Source organism: Volvox carteri, assembly GCF_000143455.1.
Source record: "Volvox carteri f. nagariensis unplaced genomic scaffold VOLCAscaffold_21, whole genome shotgun sequence".
In the NCBI taxonomy this organism is placed as follows: Eukaryota; Viridiplantae; Chlorophyta; class Chlorophyceae; order Chlamydomonadales; family Volvocaceae; genus Volvox; species Volvox carteri.
In genome coordinates, this window is record NW_003307564.1 from 1,101,507 (window position 1) to 1,125,897 (window position 24,391).

At 55.5% G+C, this 24,391-nt stretch overlaps 4 protein-coding genes across 4 annotated transcripts in view; 3 read left to right on the forward strand and 1 right to left on the reverse strand.

Moving 5' to 3' along the window:
* The window catches only part of VOLCADRAFT_91512 (uncharacterized protein), a gene marked incomplete at both ends in the record, with an annotated part of 18,540 nt that extends 12,213 nt beyond the window's left edge, over positions 1 to 6,327 (forward strand). Inside the window, 7 exons of the mRNA XM_002950933.1 lie at positions 2,106 to 2,153; positions 2,322 to 2,386; positions 2,467 to 2,579; positions 3,474 to 4,131; positions 4,591 to 5,174; positions 5,835 to 6,009; positions 6,288 to 6,327. Of these exons, the coding sequence (XP_002950979.1) occupies positions 2,106 to 2,153; positions 2,322 to 2,386; positions 2,467 to 2,579; positions 3,474 to 4,131; positions 4,591 to 5,174; positions 5,835 to 6,009; positions 6,288 to 6,327 (1,683 nt within the window). The remainder of the gene's footprint in view (positions 1 to 2,105; positions 2,154 to 2,321; positions 2,387 to 2,466; positions 2,580 to 3,473; positions 4,132 to 4,590; positions 5,175 to 5,834; positions 6,010 to 6,287) is intronic.
* A 5,231-nt stretch (positions 6,328 to 11,558) lies between these two features.
* On the forward strand, positions 11,559 to 16,350 carry VOLCADRAFT_91513 (uncharacterized protein; the record flags this gene model as incomplete). The annotated part of the gene is made up of 8 exons (XM_002950934.1): positions 11,559 to 11,783; positions 11,917 to 12,169; positions 13,266 to 13,345; positions 13,576 to 13,668; positions 14,362 to 14,580; positions 15,103 to 15,216; positions 15,981 to 16,050; positions 16,310 to 16,350. The coding sequence occupies 8 exons, from the start codon at positions 11,559 to 11,561 to the stop codon at positions 16,348 to 16,350; spliced, it is 1,095 nt and encodes a 364-aa protein (XP_002950980.1).
* A 3,560-nt stretch (positions 16,351 to 19,910) lies between these two features.
* Positions 19,911 to 21,476, forward strand: VOLCADRAFT_91514 (uncharacterized protein; the record flags this gene model as incomplete). The annotated part of the gene is made up of 4 exons (XM_002950935.1): positions 19,911 to 20,226; positions 20,582 to 20,781; positions 20,886 to 21,008; positions 21,435 to 21,476. The coding sequence occupies 4 exons, from the start codon at positions 19,911 to 19,913 to the stop codon at positions 21,474 to 21,476; spliced, it is 681 nt and encodes a 226-aa protein (XP_002950981.1).
* A 763-nt stretch (positions 21,477 to 22,239) lies between these two features.
* VOLCADRAFT_117746 (uncharacterized protein) overlaps positions 22,240 to 24,391 on the reverse strand; it is a gene marked incomplete at both ends in the record, with an annotated part of 6,155 nt that continues 4,003 nt past the window's right edge. The window contains 4 exons of the mRNA XM_002951030.1: positions 22,240 to 22,416; positions 23,053 to 23,148; positions 23,487 to 23,671; positions 24,163 to 24,226. Coding sequence (XP_002951076.1) covers positions 22,240 to 22,416; positions 23,053 to 23,148; positions 23,487 to 23,671; positions 24,163 to 24,226 — 522 coding nt within the window. The remainder of the gene's footprint in view (positions 22,417 to 23,052; positions 23,149 to 23,486; positions 23,672 to 24,162; positions 24,227 to 24,391) is intronic.

Genomic DNA, 24,391 nt, shown 5'->3' on the forward strand with positions numbered 1-24,391 from the left:
CCTGCAGCGAGTAGACGAGCTGTACATGAAGTGCGCGGAGTGGGACTTGGAGGTCCAGCTAGTCTGGCACCCCCGCTCGGAACAGCAACAGCAGTATGCAGACACGCTCTCCAAGTTCGAAGACAGCTCGCAGTGGTGTTTGGACGACGCGGTGTTCGCAAGTTTGTGGGCGGAACCATGCCTGCAGGGAAGCAGGCCTACGGTAGATGTGTTTGCGGACGAGTTTTCTACGAAAGTACCAGGACGCTTCTTTGCGCGTTATTGGAGCCCCAACGCCCTAGCGGTGGATGCCTTCACTCAAGACTGGGGAAAGTGGAGTCGCCAGGGCCTGCTGTACCTTAACCCCCCGTTCGACCAGATGGGGCGAGTAGTGCACAAGATTGCCGAGGAGAAGCCGGACTGCGTCTTGATCACACCTGTTTGGCCACGATGGTGGAGAGCTAGACTGGCAACGCTACCCATCAAGGCACGGAGGCGTCTGCCACACAGCCCCACCCTTTTCAGGCCGGGGCCCCAGGTCCCGGGCGGTGCGGAGAGAAAACCGAAGGCCCCGAGTTATGCGGTCGAAGTAGTGTACATTCTGTGGTAAGGGCAAGGCCCGACTAGGCCGAGAGTACGACGGAGCTGATAGAAAGCGAGGACCCAAAGAAGCCAGAGACGTGGCTAGACTGAGACTGGCAGGCGAGCCGCAAGGCGGTGTGGCTGGGTTGTGGTGTGGCCTGATTAAACATTGGGATCGGGTGTAAGGCTGGACGCAAAGGCCCACTTCACGCTAGTCCGGTACGGAGCGACGAGCATTTACATTCAAGCACTCAAGCACTAGTTGTTCCTAGCCGTTCGTCTTCTACGTGTTGAGAGTTTGCGGTTAGTTGGTGGACTGGCGCCGGGAAGTTGTTGCACTATTTATCTTTGGTTAATGGAAAGCCATATTGTGACTCGCTGGAATTGCCGTTAACCGGTACCGGATTGAGCACGTCCTGGCGCGATCTTGTTTAGGAAATTGTGTAATTCAGCATGCGAAACGGCCTAGAGCCTCGTTAGGCACGTCTTGGCGCTATTTGAGCTCCCCGGCTGCTCCAGAAATTTTAGAGTAAACGATGCATGAACAACTGTTTTTTCATAGGTTCGTCTTTGTGCAAGGGCGGATGGACGGCAGTACGCCTTCATAAATAGTTCATCCACAAGGCTTCAAAGGCGATTGGTATGAGGTTGCATAAATTATATGAATTAAATGGCAAGTTATCTTCGCAGGCGCTCGGTTCGGGTTTAGGGACTTGGTCGCCGTAGAGCTGTGCTGTGCTGCGTTCAGATTTCCTTACGATTTTTGGATCCGGTGTGCAATTGCACCTACTGGACACTGGAGTTGCTATCCAAAACTTTGAGAAACGTGGTACACAATGCTCAATAATGTTTGAATTGCAAGAAAGGTACATACAGTACTGGCAATGCGGCGCCACAATCTTACCCTTTCCGCAAGCTCTTCCTTGCAACAAACCTTTTTCAAAACATGTCTGTATTAGGCTTGATTTGTAACCAAGGCTAGCATGTAATGAATAAAGTCGCTTCCTTGATATGTGATGACGACTTCCCCCTTTCAAACGGGGGAACCAGAACCTCAGCGTGAGGGCGGAAAAGCCCGGCATGTAAAGGTGAATTGCGACATGAAGCCTGCTTTGGCACTGCTCATTTGGACGCTGTTGCTTTCGGCGTCCGGAATCAAAGCAAGAGGTGCGATGGCAACGCAATTGCTACGTATGGTCGAGCTACCTAGAATGTATAGCTTGCTTTGAATCCAGCACGCAAAAGCTTGAAATAAATAGTGTATGTAATCTTATACCCGGGAAAGGAGAGGCCTGAGGTAAACGTAAATGTAGTGGCAATTCAAACGGGACTCCCTCTGCGGGATGCGCTGCTGCGTATTGAACATAAGGGTACTGCACTAATCCTCACAATGTATCCACCACATCGCCGCGTAGATGTAAGGAACGGTGCTTGCGGGGCTCCTTACCAAATTTTCCTCCAAGCGTTAGGCTTGTAGGTATCCCTAGCAGACGGTCTGAGTCCATCGCCTGCTTCCGGTCATCTGTGCCGTCCCCACCGCCCAGCAGACGCACCCAGAGTCCCCGGTGACACTAAATCAGGACCTGGTGCCGGTGGCGATGGCAGTCGCGGTGGTGGCGGCGGGTCCAGGGCAGCCGTACCCGGCCGTGCAAGCAGCCGCGATGGCGGCGGCGTCGACGGCGGCAGCAGGGTCAGCGGGCACGGCTGCTGCTGCTGCGGTGGCGGCGGCGGCGGCAGTGGCGGTGGCGGCCACCATGCAGTCAGCAGCTCGAGAAAGCTTCTACGAGGCCGTGAACACGACAGCACCCGCAGCACCAGCAGCGACGTGAGCAGCACCAGCAGCCATGGAAGACAGAGACATCAACAACAACAACAACAACAACCGTTTAAACGCACCGCCCTTAGCGGCGACGGCGGCAGCAGCGGCGGTAGCCGCGGCCGCGTCCTTTCACAGCGGCGCCAAGCCCCATCCTATCCCCAGTACCTCACACAACCGCTCTTCATCCCCCACGCGGCAAGTGAGTCGTGCAGTGAGGCGCCGGAGCTCTTGGAAGCGCATGTCTGACATCCCCTTGTGTGGCAGCTCACCTTTTCGATGTGGCCTCGTCTGATGTGGCCATCAAATCATGTCACATCACATCACACCTAACTTTCAGACGGGCTGCTAGACGCGTGTGTGTGTGTGTAGGGGGACTGTGTGCGGGGGGGCTCCCCGGGTATTGGGGTGGGCGGCTGGGGTGGGGTGAAGGAGCAAAGTTGCTAGCCGGAGCCATCGAATCGAATGTCGGGCCCTAGACGGCTAGGGAGGGTCAGGACACACCTACCTACCTACCTACCTAATGTGGGGCTGCGGGGCGGGTCGCTCACACTCGCCCTCCATATGTGACTCGGGAGCCGCGACCGCCTGAGTTCCCCGTCTGGCTCTTGGGGCCGGTACGGCAATGGGCCAACCCCTCGTTGGGGCGCTTCCCCTCCCTTGCAACCAACCGCAAGGTTCTTCCGTTCTCTTCCGTTCTCGGGGGCCAGGATCCGGATCCGTTCTCTTCCGTTCTCGGGGGCCGGGATCCGGATCCGTTCTCTTCCGTTCGGGGGGGGGTCCGTTAACCAACACGGAAATGGCAGGCTGGTAGAAGAGGGGGTTCCTGAGGGTTGCTTGATTAGGCAGGCCATGTTCAAGGCGTTCCCCTCCTTCCCATCGAATGTGAATACCACCGTCCGGCATCATTTCCGCCTCCACCCTCCTACCTTTCTACCTGCCCTACCCTACCTTTCCCCTTCCTCTCTGTCTGCAAACCACTCGCACAGTCCTCCAAACCAGTAATAAAAATCTGCAAGTAAATGGCCTTGCGATGTACGGCTGCCTGTACGAACGCGCAATCCCTTATGGCTCCGGCCTCTGTCGCCGCCCTCAGGTACGACAGCCTCGTCCACCTCGGTGGCGGGCGCGATGCCGCCGGGCACGAAAACGGAATCTTCTACGACGGCACCCGACACCAACACAAACATCAACACAAACATCGATACTAACACGAACATCGACACCAACACCAGGACGAGCCGTGCGGTGTTGGACGGCACGTCACCGGCGACTGCTCCCAGACCGCCGCCGCCGCTGTTGCCGCCGTCACCGCCGCCGAGGCCAAGGCCGCCGATGCCGTACTACCTGTCAGTGAAGCTGCGCAGTACGGCCACGCTGGATGCAGTACTGGCGGCGGTGACGGGGATCCTGGGTGTGGCGTTACTGTTAATGTTCGCGCTGGTGGTCGTGCGCATTCGTACGACACTGTGGTACAACTATCATTGGCGGTACGCTAATGCTTATCACTTTTCACCGGGGGCCAGCTCCCCAGACTTGGGTTATAGACACGGCGGCAGCGGCGGCGGCGGCCGCGGTGGCGCGGTTACGACGACGGCGCCAAAAAGCGGTGGTGACGGCGGCGTAGACGACGCTTCCAACCCCAACGGCGCGTCCCCATCAGAAAGGCCTCCACCTCCATTTTATGACAGCGCGACCGCCGCCGCTGCGGCAGCAGCTGCAGCTGCAACAGCCGCAAGGACGCCGGAGCTTAGGTCCGTCGACAAGGTGCCCAGCAGCAGTAGCATCCTGGGTGTTGCCGTCGGCATGATGTCCGCCAACCGATCAACCTGTGGCGGCGGCGGCGGCCGTAGCTGCGGCGGCGGCGGCGGGGGCGGTTTGAGCACTGGCGGGCGTACGACAGGTTCATGGGCCGGCGTAAACTTGGACATGTGCCACAATCTACTGTACGACATGTACGACACTGACAACTCGCCTGCCAGCGGCACGGGTGGCGTTCGACCGGCTCTGGAGCGGCACATGGCAGCTTACTCGTGCCACAGCAGCGGTGGCGGCGGCGGCGCCGTGCGCAGTAGCGGCGGCGGCGGCGGCGGCGGCGGTGACTACAGTGGTATTGGCCGTCGAGCGCCGCGTGCCGGCGATGCCAGCATGTACGACATAAGCCCTGTGGTACGACGCCTGACCACTCACATGTCTTCGGTAATGCCGTACAGCTGTTCTACAATGGGAACGGCGGACGCGGAGGCCGGCAGCAGCGCCGCCGCCGCGGCGGCGGCGGTTACCAGCGGCGCTCGCGGTCGCAGCGGCGCTGACGGCGGCAGCGGCCGCACTCACGGAGCCGCAGATTTACACAACCTCTCAGCTCGCCCACATGTCAAACAAGCCAACAGGGCGTTAGGGGTTGAGGGTCTTAAGAAAGGTCATGTCCGTTTCAGCCTAGGGGTCACAGAGCATAATCAGGGCCCTGGTACTTGGGACAATCCGGACAACTCGGGCTCCGGAACCGATTCTGACCTGCGGGATGCCGGCGATACCGGCGACAGCCTGCAAGGTCCGGCCCCATCGGGGCCGCCGGCGCCGGCGGTGCTGCCAGCGGCGCCGTCAGCTGTGACGCCGGCCTGGTGTCCGGCAGATGGCCAGGGGGTGGACGTCGTCGTTACAGTGGCCTGCCGTCACGGCGGCGACGGGCCCGCCGTACCAGCGAAGCGTACGATCCAGGCTACAGCTGCAGGCAGGGCCCAGGGGGCTGGACCTGCCGCGGCGGAGGCGGACTGTACGACGAGTATGAAAAACACAGGTGAAGACGTTGTCGAAGGCAATGGCAGCCCTGAGCGACAGCTTGGGTCGAGCAACGGCGGCGGCGGTGGCGGCGGCGGCAGCGGCGGCAGAAGCAGTGGCGACGATGGCAGATACGAGCCGCTTGGCGGCGGTGCCAGTGAAAGCGGCGGCGGTGGTGATGGCAGAAGTAGTACGGCAGCGTGTATGCTTCATGTATCCGATGCCGCCGATGTGCTGTTGGTGCAGAGGGCCGCGGCAAGGCCCGGCATGGGAACGCCACAACAGCCGGGTCCGGATGGCTCTGTCGCTTTCAGCACCCACAACCTTCCGAGGCCACCCCCGCGGCTGGGTATCAACGGCATCACTGGCAGCGTACCGGTTGGAGCGGCGGCGGCGGCGGTGGCGACACCATCTGGTCGTTCTCCTGCTCAGCGGGCGTCCCTTCGACGGCCGCCGACGGCGCCACTGTCGGCGGCGTGTGGCGAAATTGTACGGCCGGCGGCCCGTTGCTTTACAATCGCCGCCGCCGCCGCCACTGCCGCAGCAGTAACTCCCACCCCGCCTCTACGTGTCGCCATGAAGCCCTCTGGCAGGCTGGCAGCGGCGATACCACATACACACAGACATACACACAGACATCCGGATCCCGGCGCCGGGGTTGCTCCGATTGCCGCTCCAGCTCATTACATTGACAGGTATGACGGCGACGGCGACGATGACGAGTCTGATGATGACGGTGATGATGGCGTTGGTGATGATGGTGTTGGTGATGATGGCGAGTTTGATGATGACGGTGGTGGTGATGCCGGTGGTGGTGATGATGATGGTGATGGCGGCAGCTGCCTGGATGGGAGGTACGACGGCAGGTATGGTTACGCCCTTGGCGATGGCGACGGGACCGCACATGCCGTGACCAGCACTGGGCCGTTGCTGCGGCTGGGGGGGAGCAGTGGGTCCGGGGGTGGATCCCCTGCCGCCGCAGCCGCCGCCGCCGCCACCGCTGCGGCGTCGGTGGCGTCATCTACACCCGGCTCCTCGCCGAGAATCGATGCGGCGGATCGTTCGACCCTTCCGGCTGGCAGCTGCCGTACTGGCGGTGCCGCCGCCGCCGCCCCCGCTGCACCGCCGACAGCGCTGTGGCAGCGGCGGCGGCGGCCGCACGGTTCCGCTAGTACGGCAGCGACTCAGGCGCCCGGCCCGGCCGGGAAGGAGGTGCACGACGGTGATGATGACGACGACGAAAATGTCAGCAAGGCGAATAGCCGCGATGTGTTCGAGCTGGGTCCCCTCATGACCCAGATGCTGTGGACACATCGCCAGAAACAACAGCAGCAGCTGCAAGAACAGCAGCAGGAAGAACAGCAGCAGCGGCACCAGCAGCAGCAGCAGCAGCAGCAACAGAAGATCGTGATGAAAGGCAGCAGCAGCAGCAGCAACAACAACAACAACAACAACAACAACAAAAGCTGCAAGGTGCAGCCAGAGGCCGTCACGTCGTCGAACGGTAGTGGTGGGGGCGGCTCGAGGAGGCTAGCGGGGGTAGCGGAGGGCGCGAAAAGAAACTGGGAGGCGGCGGCGGCGGAGGTGCACGACGACGGCAGTAATGGAACCAGCAACAAAGCCATCCGCAGCGCAATCAGCAAAAGCGAAAATGGCGGTGAAAGTGATGTCGAAAGGGGTGGTCAAAGTGAAAGCGAAAGCAACAATGGTGGAAGTCGAGCGGCAGTAGCTCCGTCACAAGCCGGTAGAGACCTTCCGCTACGGGAGCCGCCGCCGCCACAGCCGCCGCAGCAGCAGCAGCAGCGGCGGCGGCGTCGGCTGCCAAACCCGCCGGTAGGGTCTCCGCTGGGCCTCCGAGACCTGCTGCAGCAGCCGCAGCCACAGCAGCAGCTGCAGCAACAGAAGCCGTGGTCGAAGTTAGTTAGCTCTAGGGGGGAGTTATTGTACAGCGCACAGTAGGTAAATAACTTGAGAGCATCCGTCGAGGTTGAAAGGATCGGGATCTTTACATGGCGATGGAGAGCATGCAGCTCTTGATGCGCCACAGCGGATCGTGTTGGTGCTGGTGCTGGTGTTGGTGTTGGTGTTGGTGTTGGTGGGGAGAGCTGGCGGTTTTTGAGTTATGTTAGCACGACATGTTGCGTTTAGGTGCTGTATGTATGTGTGTCACATTGCTATACGCTACTGACTTCCTATCGGATGGGGATGTGACGTATTGGGGCCAGACAGACAGACTGGTTTCAGCTAGCAGGGGTTCAGGTGCGCGCCATTCGTGTGCGTGCGTGTATGTATGTATGTGTGTATGTATGTACTGACCGCGAGGAGAAAGTGTTGCTGGAGTTGTACGCGTGTGTGTGTGTATATATGTGTGTGTTGGGGGGAGAGAAAAGTTTGCGTCAGTTTGCAAGGTGGGCATGGGCATGGAGCTCGAGATGGCTGCCGTAAATACGTAAACCAATGTGTGTGTGTATATGTGTGTGTGTATGTGTGTGTGCGTGCAAGTGGTATAGTCTCCACGTTAGCTAGTGAGACACGTCCCCCGGGACAGTCGATAAGCCTCAGTACGGCAAACCCTAAGCCTTGGTACGGCAGGCAGAAGGCAAGGGTGTGCCCCGGTGCACGGGCGTGACGACCAGCTGGGGAAGGTCCGTCGGCGAGCGAGGAGGCTACATATCTGGGGCTAGCTGGCGCTCTCAAACCTAACGACCTAGCGCATATGACCAGTTAACAGTGACCATCATAGTGTCTCCGTCGTTGCGACGGCAGCAGCCTCATAGTACATACATACGTACATCCATCCATCCTTGTACATGTGCTTGTATGTGTGTGTGCAGTTCTTGGCTAGGCGGTTGGCGGTTGGCAACCGCTACGTGTTGAATAGATAGGTAAGGTTTTGGGCACCGAGGCTGGGAAGTGGTTTATAGCAACTTGCAAGGCAGTTGCAGGGACGCTTTTGTGCAAACGAAGGGCCGGGTGCGGAGGGCGATGGAGTCCATTTGGGTTGTTGCTTGTGTGTTTGTATGTTTGTGTGTGTTCAGCTCGTGCATGTGCTCGTTGCGTAGTTGTGATGCGCCCCGGGCTAAGGGTGGGCCGCCGCCGCCGTCGTCGTCGTCGTGTTGATGGGCTGACAGGCATTAGGCCATTAGGCCAGAGGGCGTTGTGCAGTTGTGTTGGGTGTGGAGTGTGTGGGGATGGGATGGGTAAGGTGATTACTGTGGGGGGAAGACAATATCCATATCGGTACCGTCGTCATCGTTAGCACGGCAAAGGTAGCAGCAGCAGAGGCAGCAGCTGGTACTGTGGTTTCGGAGATAGGAGGCGGTTTTAGCAACCGCAACGGCAACCGCAGCATGCAGCAGCAACAGCAGGAAACGTGCGACAGTGTGGTGTGCTGTGGCCGTGGCCGCGCTGGTGTGCGTGCACGTATATCCGCGTCTGTGCGCTAGAAGCGAACATCGCATACTTCCGGATAGCAGGACTGATAGCGGGACTTATCTATATACACATATTTGTGTGTGTGCGTATGTGTGTATGTGTGTGTGTGTTTTGGCGGTACCTGCACACCTGCATTTTGGCTCTGGAGGGTTCTGCAGGTGGCAGAATTCGATGGCGGAAGTATGCTTGCGCGCGCGCGCGTGTGTGTGTGTGTGTGTATGTGTGTGTCTCTGTTTTAGCAAATAACGACTGGTATGCAGATAGAGTTTGACGGCCTTGCCGCCCGGGTTGGCTTAGGAGGCTGGCAACAGGTTTCAAGGTAAATAGTAGGCCTCTGGGCTGCCGGTCCAATCTGGTCCGTTCGCGGGGAGGAGCTAGCTGGGATGCGAGTTGTGAGGTAGGGGCCAGCAGCATGCCAGGTATGTGAAAGGTGATGCGCTTGCACAGCATAAACAGAGCGTGGTGATGAAGCTTGCAATTATTTGGCCAGGCAGGCAGCTGTAAGTTTACCGTAGTGTAGGGTTGTAGGACTTTTGGCGTCGTCATGTAAAAAGATGTTAGACGAGTTGGCTTACCTACATTTTGACGCCCGATGGAGAGGAGTGTTCAAATGGATCATAACGCACTGCTAGAGACGTCGATGATGCATTATTAGAAGAACAAGAACAAGGTAGGGGATGCAAATGAAGGCAGGCTGACGATGGTAGGTTTTGGTAGCTTGTGGGGGCCGTTCGATTGCCAACAGCCGATAACTCTTTTCCTTTTCCTTTAACTGTTTTTGATATCGCGAGTGAAAAACCAAACTATTTGATGAAGCTTTGCAAAAGTCACCCGCGATGCGGCGGCGTCCGGATGTTTTAGTTACAGCTAACGACCTGCGGGTGAAAAAAAAATGACCGCCTTTAGGCTCGTTAATAATCCGGTATGTGACGTAATAGCATGTGCGTTATTTTCTGACTCTCCTTTAAGCAGCCGTTCACTTTGACTTTTAAAAGATCAACTGCCGGCGCCCGTTCCTAAAACCTTGTGTTCCTTAGATGCATAAGGCACTGTGCAGTGCAGTGCAGCCGAGATGCAGGCGATTTGGAGGTTTACGCGCTGACGCCACCTTGCAGGTGTAAATGGAAACCGGCAATCGTAGTCGGGTAGCTTTAGAAAGGAAGGAAACCGACGGAAATTGAAAAGCCTTTTTTTGGGCATCGCAGCGCAGGGGAACAAATGCGGTCATAGTGGCGTTGAAGAATGAATATATTCACTCTCTTATCCCCTTACTAAACGTTTTTACATGCAGCAGAGCAAAACCACGTCTTGCGGACTATTACCACCCTAGAGTCTTTTCTTGTACATCTGCCCTATCCTCCGCAAGTTTTTTTCCAATTGTTTTAACTGTCCGTCGTACAACGCAAAGCAAAGGTAAACGATAGCCGTAGCGCTAACAAGCAACTGATGTTACGCCGGCTGGAAAAGAAACGCCGTCAGCGGGGCGCGGCATGGCAGTTGCACAGCATTGTGCAGGCGATACCGTATCTTCTCGCGGTTGCTTGGTTACCGGGTGGACACATTTTTATATGCTGTTGTATGTGGTGTGGCAATATAAAACGCCGTGACAAAGTGGCCGAGGGAAATAGGTGAAAAAGGCAGGCTGAACCTGCGAACAACGCGATGTCCTCTAATGTTGTAGGTTTCTGCGACAGCTGGTGCCGTACGGCCAGTTGCCGTCGGAGCTGCCTGCCTGCCTGCACTTGTCATGGGCGCAGCAGATGCTGTTCATGGCGATGCGACGATAGCGTTTTTATACGCTCATAGAAATAGCGAGTGCTCACGGAAAGTCCATAATGGAGGTGAAGGGCCCTCCAACATTGCGAGGTAGCCCCTCGCTACCAAGGTAGTCCCTCCTAGGCCCTCTGCACCTTCGCCGCGGCGCATTGCACAAAACTTAAAGGCGGAAATTAAGCGCACAGTTAAAGCAGCTGTCGATTGAGGAGGGGCAGAAGAAGCTGCGAGTTTTCGATAGAGGAAAATGTTGCAAACAGTTATTGATGACAGCTTTAACGTCCCCCACCGCGGCACTGCGCCGATAGAACACCAGTAAATTTTGTGCCAGAGTAACAATTATGTTTTCCCAGTCTCAATTTAAAGCCATTACGGCATTTGCAAGAGCTAGTTGCGGGAGTCGCTGTGGAAACTCGTGACATCTTCGATAGGAGTCCGAGACAACAGCAGCACGCAAGTTATCGGTTTCAACTTGATTGCATGGATTTCAAAGCTTAGAACACGAGCTGCTAAAGCCGCTTCGAAACTACTGTAAGCGTATGAAATGTCAGCAGCAGCCAAGCACCGCTGTCAATAGTTGAGCGGGGATCCTACGACCCATAGCATTTAACATGCCGAGGTTATTTGTTCGATGAAATATCTCTCAGAATTGGGTTGTCTCAGCTATCGCAACACGATGTTTGACGTTGCCTTATAGCAGAAGGCTTAAATTTTAACCCTTAAAACGGCGTAATGGCATATCTAATTAACAGCAACAGGTATACATGAGCATTTTATGTTGCTATGAACCACGCAACAGACATTTTCATTGAAAGCATCGTGCGCGACACAGTTGCCCGAAACAAGAGTTCCCGGAAACTAAAAAATAGGCCTTAGGATTATAATACACAGCCTTTTTAAGGAGGAAAATATGAAATATGATGATGAATATGCCGAGATGTCAATTTTTGTAGGAGTACGATATCTGGTTATGTACCGCCTACCACACCCCTGGAGGAGCTCTTCATAGGGTATGCATAGTCAGTCAAATGCAGCGGATGGCAGCTATACGATGGGACGGACAATTTTTGCGCCTTTTCCTATAGAAGACGAAGCGTCCATCACACAATCCGATGTGACACGCTAGAGGTTAGACTCAAGTTACAATAAATACTCTGTCAATACAAAGTAATTTGCAAACATACTTTCTACCACGATGACCGAACAAGGCGATGAGGCTTCCTTAGCCAACGCTGCTAACTGGCTACGCCTTATCTTTCATTCGCTGACTTGCAACAATCCGGGTTGCGTCCTGGGCGAGCGTTGCTCGGGAGGAAAAGCGTTAATATCGCATGTGCTTACTTGCTCAAGTTCGGGTGCTTGCATGGTGCCTTCATGCGCTTCTGTCCGACGCCTAATCTTGCACTGGCTGAGATGCCAGGTGGGATGAAAGCATTGAGGAGATAAATCACTGATTTCTAAGTAACTTTGTGCGAAGCACCCTCGCCCGAATGCAACTCAACAGCACGCCTGCCTCGGATGGTGGTTGTCTCGCGCTGTCTTGTTGACTACAGGACACGCATTGTCGACTTTGTGCTGCTGTCTGGAGAGATCTTTCCGGACATTATGAAGTAAATCAGCAGCGCGGGTTTTCCCCGCGCACGGAACGGCAAATGGAACCCTTGCCACCAGAAGCGCCTGGAACACCAGACCGAACCGGCGCTGTTCTGCTTCCTTCTTCAAATTCAATCGAACGTGAAGATGACGCAAATGCAACTGGCGATGGCGTTGCGGCGTTCGGCAGACGCCGAGACGAGCACGCGGCGGGTAAGTTGGCGTCCATAAACCAGCGGAAACTCGCCATCGCTACGGGCTCAAGAATGAGCATAAAAAATAATTAGTCCTATTGGAATAATATTTGCATTTTTTATTGCCTGAATGCTTTGGCGCCACCGGACAGATGAATGTGAGGTTGTTCCTATTTTGCCCGCTGACCTTGACATTCCTTCAGCCTCCGTGCGACTTACATGACGAGTATATCTAGTAGGTAATCTGGCCATCAATATACACTGTGTCATTAAGCAGGATTCATATTCGGTGCAGGAGCCTGTCTTGGCTAAGGGCGCAATTGCGCAGGCACAGCCCGCTCGGCTCCAAACATTGCTACAGGATCTTACTGTTTCTGCGTGAAGAAAAAATCGATTTAAATATACCTATGTTTTTAAATTGTTGGTTTTGCTGGCCATCTGACACCGGCTAGCCGCGGAAAGTTTTTGCCCGCGCCTATCCAGCGGCGCCCGCCCTGTAGTGCCCTTCCTCCAAAGCGTGTGCCTTGATTAGGACCTGGCACAGGGGTAGCAGAAGCCTTTCCGTTGAAAAATTCTAATGTCCTAAAAAAGATCAAGTTTCTGGTAGTGTCAGGACGACCAAGGGAGAAGACAACACGGAAGCACGGTCTAGCATGCTTTCGGGCGGGCCCCCGACCAGCCCCCGCCTTCAACCCTCCGCTCACTCCTCCCCTCCAGGCCCTGCCACACACCTTTTCCAATTGTTTAATTTCTCGCTCGTATCGAACCCACCACCTAATGGCAGCAATTTTACAATGCGCAAAAGCATATGAAGGAAAACCCCCTCCGCAATCCGGAAGGGGCCTTTGCAGATGCCCTTTGGCTTGACATGTACTTTCTCCCGTACCAGTCCTCATCCACTCCCCATGCATGCTCGGGGCGCTGCGAAACAAACACCCACCCGCACCCACTCGCACTCGCCCACACGCACACACATTCACCCACTTTATCTTTACAAAGCCACCCATCCCCCCCGGCTTCAATTCCTGCTGAGCAGCACATCCGATAGCGGTTGCTTCCCGCGTTGCTCCCTTGCATGTACATTTGCCCGATCCCTGTACGACCATGCACGACAGATGTACGAATCGCGGAGTTGGGTATCGGTCACAATAATCCCCCAGCACAAGTCACGGATCGGGCAGTCATCCAGTTACAGGTGCGGTTGGTAACCCCTCCATCTTCCCTTTGTCCCCCATGAGTAAAAGTTTTAATTAGATGCAGTTTTTACCTGTCAACGATTTGCCGTCGTTAACCTAAACACGTCCTAATTAGGACTTAACACTAAGATCTAATGATTTAAATACGTCTATATGCCTCCGTTTTGGACGAACGAATTGAATGAGATTAATTTACTTTTATCCTCTTGTTTTTAATATGCATCTGCAGGAGGCAACATCGTACATGCGGTACCTGTTGTACTGCTTGATGTGTCGTCAAGCGAGGGTACGGTTGAGGGTGCGGGAGGCAGATGAGGGACACGTGCGTTGTGCGCACTGCCTTCAGTTGGTTCCCGTACACACTGAACAGTGGTCATAGGTATACCGCCTACCCTTAAAGCTTAGGGGTAAGAGGCCACCATGCCAAACCCCTTCCACCCTCCCTCCCTCCCTTCCTTCCTCCCTCCCTCCCTCCCTCCCTTCCTTCCTCCCTTCCTTCCTTCCTTCCTCCCTCCCTCCCTCCCTCCCTTCCTCCCTCCCTCCCTTCCTCCCTTCCTCTGCGACTCCTGCTTGGTTACTTGTCGGCCTTCCTTGTCGCGTGCGTACACATGCGGCCACATGCCATGTCTAATGCCATGCCTTAATGCAAAAGATGTATCACATATACATTTTTCATTACCCGCACGTATTATTTTTGGTTTCAATCCTCAACCCCCAACACATGCACGCCGACAGTCACGTTGTTCCGTACATGGATTAAATTATCTGCCGTACGCCTGTGGCCGCGTGAATGAATGGTTGAATAAACAACTGAACATCGTGATATGCTCAGGTGATGAACCCCAGACGGATCTTCACCGGCTTCTATGCATCACTTTCCGTTCATGTAAACCTTGTAAAGAGGAAAGCGAAGACAGTCTATAACCTTTCTATCATGTCTATTCTAGGACCTATTCTATCACCTATGCTTACTGACGGCGACACTGTGCCGTACATGTACTGCATTGCGGTGCAGGACACGGCCGCTAGAGCTCCCGGCCTTCATTTCTGGCTGAACATGGCGATGCCACCACAAGCAACAGGGCACGTCACCGCGGCGGTGGTGGCGGCGGCGGCGCCGCCGGCGGTGGCGGTGGCGGTGGCGGCCATACGGCCCCCGACGGCGACGGCTGCATTGCGGATGGCCCTTCCCTCCGCAGGTCGTCGGCTGCTGTGCCACCGCCTCATGTGCCGGGTGGGTGTCCGGAGGTAGTGTGTGTGTATGTGTGTATGTGTGTATGTGTGTATGTGTGTATGTGTGTATGTGTGTATGTGTGTATGTGTGTATGTGTGTATGTGTGTATGTGTGTATGTGTGTATGTGTGTATGTGTGTATGTGTGTATGTGTATTTGTGTATGTGTGTATGTGTGCGCTGTTGTGGGTGTGGGCATCCGATCCCAAGGATCAAGCTGTTCTTCCCTCAGCTGCGCGGGGGAGTGCCGCCCGTACCTTCCCCTCCCGTCAAACCTATCCCGTCAAACCTATGATGGTGGTGGTGGGTCTCAAGGGCCGCATAGGGCCTCTTAGTGTCAGCACCGATCGTATAAGCCCCCGGGCCCGGGCCCGATCGTATCAGCCCCGCCTCTCATCAAGCCTAAACGATGCAAAACAATCAATTATATTGTAGCCCTGCTAATGTTTCATAACCCTAGTTTTTCGTGCTTTTTTTCGGCTTTGTTTTTTATCATCCTTTTGCCCGCCGATACCCTTTTGCAGAATCCCCTCTGCGCCTTGTGCTCGGGCACATGCGAGCTGTTTACGCGGGGTCAAGGTCTACGGCGGGAGCTGCCCGTACCCAGCGGTCTGTACGACATGGATGTCATCGTCCATGTGAGTTTGAGTGAAGAGCACCTGCCGTCGGCACAGGCGAGAATGTCGTACGAGACCCCTCGTGCACGTCTGAGTTCGTTTTGCCGTACGGGCATGTGGGTGTGTATCAACCTGCATATCATACGCGTGTTTGCTTCCCGCGTTAGTTTGCAGGAAGGCATCTCATGTTGTGTACGCCGGCGTGTCTTGAGTAACGTTCTCGCGATTTGTTTTAAAAAGTCCACAGATTGAACATATGATGATATAAACACAGATATAAAAGCACAGACACGAGAATGCGTCTCAATCCATACGCGGATGTGCGCAGTCATGGAGCGGGCGGGGATTGCGCTCGTGTGTGCTGGTGCGAAAACACAACCATCGACACATCCGTACAAAATGTGCGTCATAGAAACACTCAAAAGGTTTGCATTGTCAATTGCACTTTGAAGCTTTGGCCCCAGCCGTTATAATTTTTTTTCCTTCGAGCCTAATATAAAAAGTAAAACCCATTTTTGCTTTTTTCCAATTCGCCCCCGAAACCACACAGGAACTCAGCCTCGCTCTGGGCTCGGTCAACTTGTGATTTGAGCCCCTTGGCCAACCTGTACGGCAGCTCCGGCTGTGAAGCCGGTGCTGCTTGTACGCCTGCCAGTGTTAAGATGTTTGTGTGGGACGGTGGTGCTGCAGTACGACGGGCTGGGGTGCTGGGCGGAAGTCGTTTGGCATGCAGCGCCGCGTGGACCTCATCTTCCCCCCCTGGATCTATCTGCCGCCCCGGACAGCTCTCTCCACCACCACCGCCACCGCCGTCGAAGCCCGGGGCGAGTGTCTTCTGCCCCCTGCTGCTGCCAGGTCGTCACAGCTGTACATGGACGGACACAGCATGCTGCATGGTCTTCAACCCGCATCAGCCAAGCTCGTCTCCTGCTGACTTTATCTGGCAACCCTTCCCTCTATCTTTTCTCCCCTTTCCCCCGTTTCCATTTTCTCTCCATTTTCTCTCCTTCCTCGTCTTTTCTTTCCATCCGCTCCTCTCCTTCCTCCCTTCGGCCTCCCCGCCCCCCTCTTCTCCCCCTCCATCTTTCCCCTCCTCTACTTCTCCCTACCACAGCCTTATCTCCACCCTGCTCTCTGTATCGGGTCGTACTTTAATTCATCTATTCGTCCATCTGTCTTTCCGTCAGTTATCAGTCACGTCATGCTGTCTGTCTGTCTGTCTATCTGTCTGTCTGTCCAGCTGTTTAGTACCAAACACCATTCCCTAGATCATCTCCATTACCCGCGGTTCCGCTGCCGGCCAATACTATGTCCGTCTGTCAGCCTGTCTGTCCGTTTGTCTGCCCGCTTGTCTGTCCATTATGTCTCGGCGCTCTGGTAGCCGTTCGAGCTCATGTATGTATGTATGTATGCCCGTATGTACTGTCCGTTAATTATTCTTCAAGCCAGGCGGCCCCTCAAGCAGTGTCAACGGCTAGTGCCAGTTTTAGGCCGACCGACCCCTAAGGACATCAAATTCCCCGGCAAGCACAAAAACAGAGATGCGTGTTTGTGCTGAATAATGTCCAGTACTGGCTCACAGTGCTGAACCTCTGAGGCGCTGCCACTGCGTGCGGAAGGAACCAACAAAGACTATGTGTTGTGTTGTGTTGTGCTGTGCTGTGTTTTGCACATAATAGTTGGGGTGAGAGCCGATATTGTTGTGCTACTCGTGTGTGTGTGTGTCTCCGTGTGTCTGTGTGTACGGCAGCCAGTATGTGCTGGGCGTGTGGGAAGTGGAAAGCGGAAGCCACATTCAAGGGTCGGGCTAGCAGCTATTTCTGCAAGGATGGAAAAGCAGCCGCCATCATCTGTCGCTTTGAAAGGAATTAGCGACCAATCGATGTGGTGTGGTGTGGTGTGGTGTGGTGTGGTGTGGTGTGGTGTGGTGTGGTGTGGTGTGGTGTGGTGTGGTGTGGTGTGGTGTGGTGTGGTGTGGTGTGATGTGATGTGATGTGATGTGATGTGATGTGATGTGATGTGATGTGATGTGATGATCACATGTGACGTGATGTCACGGCCATGTGTGGCCGCATGTTCGTAAGCGACAGGGGGCGGTGCGGTGCGATGTTGCGACGCGATAGACAGCCGTTGAGAGATGTTTTGCCGGACAAATCCTGGACAGCTGGGCGACGGATATAGTGGCGACATACATGCATACATACAAACAAACAATACATACATACAAACCGGTAAGAGGGATGGTGCCGAGTGGAGGATACGGAGGAGAGGGTGGAGGAAAGGGTGCATGGATTGATGGATGCTGATGCAGATAGGAAGGTGGACATAGCCTGACGCTGACAGAGGGATTAATCCTTGTGGTTCTGCTGCTATGTGTGTATGGATGTGTGTATGGATATGCCTGATGCATTACCTAAGGTATCAACTAAGGTAACAAGCCAGCAGGGTACAGGGGGCTGCAGGTGCGTAGATGTGCACTTGATGGAGCATGGGGGGCATGCGCACAGGTCATACGTGTCAGCGTGTTTCGTGGTAGTGTGCGGGGTGGGGGGTGGGGTGGGGCGGTGGGGTGGGGGGGGTGGGGAGCTTCCCTGGATGGGCAGGTATGAGTGATAGATATTACAAGGGTAAATTCTCAAAGCGTTTACGGAAAAGGAGAGGATGGGAACAACAACAGGATTGCGCCGCCAGGATGTGACAAGCGTCATGTGCGCGAATGTATGTCAAGTGCATATGTGAAGGTGTATGTAGACGCGGAGAGAGCTTTGGCTGCTGCGCCTTGCTGCTGGACCTCGTAATACCCTCTGTTCCGAGAACGCGCAAATGTGTATCACGTGACAGCTTGATGATTGCTGTTTGACGATAACAATAATCTTTTTTATTGACAGCGCGTGTGCGCAGATAGGTTAACTTTATTCTGTTTTGCTTAACCTGCTGCGGACTTCTTACTACATGACATGCATGCATATGTACGTACAGTAGCACCCCCTGCCTGCGTGCGTTCGTACATACCACCCACATACCCACGTGCCGTACGTACGTAGCGTGGGTACGTACGTACCCACGTGCCGTACCCACGTGCCGTACCCACGTGCCGTACGTAGCGTGTCATGAGCCATCCGTGCACGCCCAGCACGTTTGGTGTACGGTATTACGTACGTGTACGGCATGTACGCGCATACGTGGGGCTTACTTGCTCGCTTGCATGTCGGCGGGTGTATATTGATGGCACGAGCGGTTGTGCACACCAACTTTACTTGTTTGCTCGTTTACGAAGCGCCCCTGGGCTCTGGGATTTCCAGGTGGGTGAGGCGCCGCGTCGATTCATTAATCGCTGTTGATGTCTTTTAAGCTTTTTAACTAATCACGTCATGGCTTTACGTACACATTCACTGTCTAGTGTGCTAGTGATAATTGTTTGGCGGTTTGGCGGGATGCATGGCATAACTGGCTGACTGGGCATATTTGAATTGAATTCAATTGTTACAGGGTGGGAGGCTTCTGGGCCATTTGAACACATTGGCATATGCACACACGCGTATGTGTATGTGTTGTACGTTGGCACGTGTCGTACTGCTTTTGGGGAAATATGGCTTTTTGTACTATCCACGACGAAATGGCTCGTGTACTTTTGATTACCCACATCTACCTTTGTGCCTTCTGCGCACTCTGCCGATAGATTAACTTGTGTATAACTATGCATGTATGTATGTATGTGTGTACCGGTTAGCTATTACCGTCTCTCTGCACAAATTTGTGCTGGAGTGTGGTTTTGGTTTATGGAGAGACAAGGCCACATCTATCTGCCTATCCCCAGGTCAAAAGGAGCGGCCACAGCCGTCGTCTTCCCTTGTACGTGTAATAGCCCTTTGTAGTGTTGAAGATGCGTCGTTGATCTCGATGTGGGTGGGGTCTTGTCGGGGGTTGTCGGCAGCGGGGGGCCCCCCGCAGCAGTTGGGTTATACCGGAGGGGAATGACGACAGAGAGAGGGAGCGCGAGAATGCGAACGTTTTTACTGAAATTTGTCAATATAACCGTTGGTAAACTCAAAATGGCTGATGCCATTATCACTTACAGACATACAGGACCGTTGGATGCCGGTGCTGGGTACGGAACCTGAGCAATCCACTGAGAAGTTGACTAGGGTGACTGGATGAGGGTGCCCTGAAATACCGGGGAAGGCAGGGTTTCGCAGGGTAGCTGCCACGGGTGAAGATGTGACACACCCCTGTTTCACACATCCTACATGAGTAGTCACGTCGTGTGCGGACGTGTGCTGGGGTGAGGAGGTTGGCTAGCTTGCTGTACATTGTAATTGTATTGCCGATATGCGCGATGATAATGAGCGAGCGCACTTCTCAATACCAAGTGTAGAGTTAGAAGAGACGCGAATGTTTGTGCGTCATCAGTCAGGGGTTACTACTGCATGCCCGCTCTCTGGAAGAAAGGGCACCTCTTTCGTCTTTCTCCTCCTACTACTATTACTACTACTACTACACTACTACATATACCGCCTCCTTTTCAATCCTCCTAGTCGGACGAGGGCTGTACTGACGCGGACTTTAGATGTCGTACATTAGTACGGCATACCGTTATTCACAACGATATTCACAAACATACATGTAGGTTCTAGCTACATCAAGGATAAAAGTAATGCTTTCAGCACCTAGGTGGGGAAACGTTTTTTCAACTGCAGCAGCAGCCAGCGACACCAATGACAAGGGACACGAGTGCTCCACAGCCACCCAACAGTGCCCAGGCAGTGGCCATGATCCTAAAGAGGGTCGGATGGCAGATATGGGGGCGCCGCCACAGCAACCCTCCCGCTGACACACCCTTCAGTCCGCCTCGCTACACAGCTACACAGCTACACAGCTGCCTAGCTACACAGCTAAACAGCTGCGCAATGTGGGGCCGCCTGATGGCAGCCTTCGTACAAGAGGCGCTGGACTTGCCGGAACCGCCGGCACCATCGCCGGCGGAAACTAGAGCCGCTTCAGGGCAACACAGCCCGCCGGGGGTCCTCCGGGGTGCGGTGGGACAATGGGAAGAACAAAGAAACGCTGTGGCGGCTGGCCGTGGACGGCATCCCCCTGCCCGGTGACACGCACAACAACACGCGCGCATGAGGCCCGAGCGGTGCGGGTGCGGAGGATTCGGCAATGCCACAAACCAGGGCCACACATGCACCATTTCTGGAAGTGCCCAGCCGCACAAGCCGTTCGGGAACAAGTCAACTGTCACCTACAGCCCTCCCAGGAGGCAGAGGGACAGGCGGCATCACCCAGACGCAGCTGTAGTCCTGGGTCCAGACCCCCACCGGCTGTGAACAGCCCCCCTGGGGACGTAATCATCATCGCCCTGGCGGCCCTGTTTGCCATGGAGGTAGGCAGGTGGGGGGAGGAGGGGTAAAGCGAGCACCAAGGGAATGTAGGGTTGAGGAGTGGTTGGAGTCGGCAGGTGGCTGCCGTGAGGGCGCGGATGAGGTGCCCAGGAGGGGCCGTACTTCTAAGTTCGTGCGTGCTGCAGGGCTGCTGATTCCTCTCGAGGTACGAGATTCAAGGGTCCTCGTGCTGCCGGGCGTGGTGAGTTGGGGCCTTGAGAGCTAGCCGTCTTCGTAGGGCGGTAAGGAGGGAGGGGGCGGCGCTGAGCTGGCTACCCTCCCCCCGCCCTGCGGTTTCTTTCGGAGGCCTGGTCGCCGGTCGCAATGGCGTGCTGCACACACAATTGCATAAATACACACCCGCCAGTCGACCCCGTGCGAGTACGCGTTGTGGAGCTCTTGGGGCAAGTAGTTTGTTCGCTCGTAGATGTAAGGTGTCTGTGTGTGCGTGTATGTGTATATTTTTAATGGTCTGAACCGCGATGATGTATGTATGTATGTATGAATGCGTATCTCTACCTGTATGTTTCGCGCCTGCACCGCATACGCCTGTGTCTTTATCGGTAAGGAGCCGTGAACCAACAACAAGATTAGATAACGCGTCGTGTTGTCGCCCTTTCCTTGCCCCCCCCCTTGCTTAGTCGCAGCTTAGTGACATACATACATACATATACACGCATATCCTGAAGCATCCCTCCTCCGCCTTGGTTGTCCCTGTTTCGTTTGTACGTCTGTGCACCCGGCATCTTCAGCCAACTTCACGATGCTGTCCTTTTGCGGGTGAAGGGTTTCCTGTCCTTCCTGTCTCTAATGACAATGACGATGGCGACTAAGTCCCTGTCCCCTGTCTCACAGGTGTCTCTCTGTCCGCCGCCGGGGGACTCGAACCCTAAGTAAGTTCTCAACGCGCTGTCTATTTGCCCCTCTGCCGGTTTGGCTCTGTCTGTCTGTCTCTCTGTCTGTTTGTTGGTCTGTGTTCGCAGGCGCCATGAGGATATCACTCACACTCACACATACACCCATGGCCTGGAGTCCAACAGCAACCACTCGCAACCCCCCAGATATCCGCCCCGCTTCCCCCCCGCCCTCACCCTTTCACCCCTCACCCTTTCACCCCTCACCCTTTCACCCCTCACCCTTTCACCCCTCACCCTTTCACCCCTCACCCTTTCACCACCACCACCACTACTACTACCACTACTACTACTACCACCACCACCACTACTACTACTACCACCTGCCACTGAGGGGAGTACTGTCGCCGGTCGTCGGGGGGGGGGGAAGGGGGAGAGAAGAGGTGACGGGGGAGAGGTGGGGAACCACCACCACCATCGCGACCACCTCCAGCAACCCCGTGCGTGTGTATGCATATGTATGTACGTATGCATGTGTGTCCGTGCCAACGCAATTTAACCAAACACATACGTACACACATACACGGAATTAAATCATCTGACAGCGGCATGATCCAACAGTTCGATTCCCTCCGGCGAAAGCCTAGGAGTACTACTAGATTACAACACCCCCCAAACACACACACACACACGCACACATACCTCGCTCCCTCGGGCTCTCTCACTCCCCTCTACCTCACATGCCTCTCCCCCGTCACTCTTACATCTCTTTTTCTCTCTCTCCCTCTCCCTCTTTCCCCCCCCGGCTACCGCCGCATGTGCGCCCCCCGGCCCCCCCCGGCCGCCAGCCGCCCCGGCTTGGCCATGATGTCCTTGCACTTGGGGATGTGACGTTCCGCTGCGAGTTCCGCAAACTTGCGACCGCAATGGGGGCACAGGATGCGGTCGTCGGGGACTGAGGGGCCCGAGTCGAACTTGATGTCCTGCTCGGGATGTGCGTGTACGTATAGGCGTGTAGGTGTGTGTATGTATGTCTGTATGACTTAGATTACACTCTGTGGGCCGCGAGAGCCGGGGGCCGAAGCCGAAACACAGCGCAAGGGTCGGGAGCACACAGCACAAGTCGCGGTTAGTCTTTGTGTGCTCCCGACCCCGACTCAGACTGCCAACACTCTACGCAGCCATTCCGCAGTCCCTCCATACTGGGATGGAATGTATGTATGTATGTATGCAATGGAGCTTAAGGTGGAGTGGGAGGTGGAGAGACACGGGACTGGGCTTTTCAAACCGGAGGAGGAGGAAAGGGAAAGGAGGAGGAGGAAAAAACACGAACCACGAACGAGTAAAGCTGCTGCCAAGGAAAGAGCAGGAGGAGGAAGGGGGGGGGGAAAGGACAGGGTGAAAATTGAAACAAGGCTGCAACGTGCATACAAACACACATTACGCAGACATACACACACTCGACACTTACGCAAACACCCACGTGCACACAAACAGACAGACAGGTCAACAGGCAGACAGATAAACAGACAGACGAATAAACCCGCTAGCAACCCCTCTGGGATGGGGGTTATTCCTCCCCCCCAATACCGCCCCAGACCCCCAAGCAGTCCACACACCTTTATGTCGACCCCCCGAGCCTTCGCGTCCGCAATCTTCTTGTTTGCCGCCATGGCCGCCCTCAACTGCTGGGACTGGGCCTTCCATTTCGGCACCTGGAGGGATGTGGGGTTGTGCGTGTGTGCGCGTGTGTCTGTGTGTGTTTGTGGACACACACATTTACCCCCTCCCCCAAAACACACGCACATACAATACATACATACATACATACATACATACATACATACATACATACATACATACATACATACATACATACATACATACATACATACAGATGCACACCCCGAATGCTCGCATGCGCCATCTTCGAGGCCGCTTCCCTCCCGCACAAACCAGCAATCAATCAATCAATCAATCAATCAATCTGAGCCCGCGCCCACCCAGCCCGTTTCCCCTCCTTCCCAACCCAGCCCAGCCCCCTCACACACACCTTTGAACCAGGAAGAGGTCGGTCATCAAGTCCACCACCACCGCGGCCAGCTCCAGCACCACCACCACCCCGACCGGCCGCTGCTCTCCCCCCGCCCGCACCTCCCGCCCCGGCTGCTGCTACCTGTTTCGCCTCCGACTTGGGCAGCCCCTTCCGGAGGTCGAAGAACTTGACTGCCTCCGAGCCTGCAGGGGGGCGGGCGTAGGCCGCGGGGGGGGGGGCGGGAGGGGCCGGGGCCGGGTGGGGGAGGGGCCGCGGGGGGAAAGACGAACCACAAACGAATGAAGCTGCTGCCAGGGCAAGAGTGTACCAGAGTGTACCGCGGGGGGGGGACCCGGGAGGGGGACGGCCGGGGGGAAGACGGTCGGAGAAGAGAGGAGGGGGAAGGGGGAAGGGGGGGAAAAGACAGTTCTAGGGTTTCAAAGGAGGGATGAGTTTGATGTCGTGGGGGATGTGGATGGGAACCATGTGCGAGAAAACACGGGGGGGGGAAAGAGGAGAGAAAGGGGAGGTCTTCTAAGTACGCTGCTAGCCTCAGGTAGATTACGTAAAGCAACGTTTCTCCCCCACCTCCTGCTCACCCCCCTACCATCTCCTCCTCCCCCCCCCATCTCCAGCTCAACCCCCTCCATCACCCCTCACCTTCCCCACCCTTTTCCCCCCCACCCCAGCTCACCTTCCAGCCTCTTAGCAGCCATGTTGACGGGTTTCCGCTTCGTGGCGAATACCTTCTCACAAACCTGCGCCGGTGCAGGGGCGCAGGGGTGCAGGGGTGCAGGTCACGGAGGGGAATGTGGTGTGGAAGTCGTGTGCCGCGATAGCTGGGGTGGGGGTGAGGAAGATGAGCGACCGCTGGTTGCGTGCGTATACGCGTATGTGTATGTGTTAAATTAAGTGTACGGAGT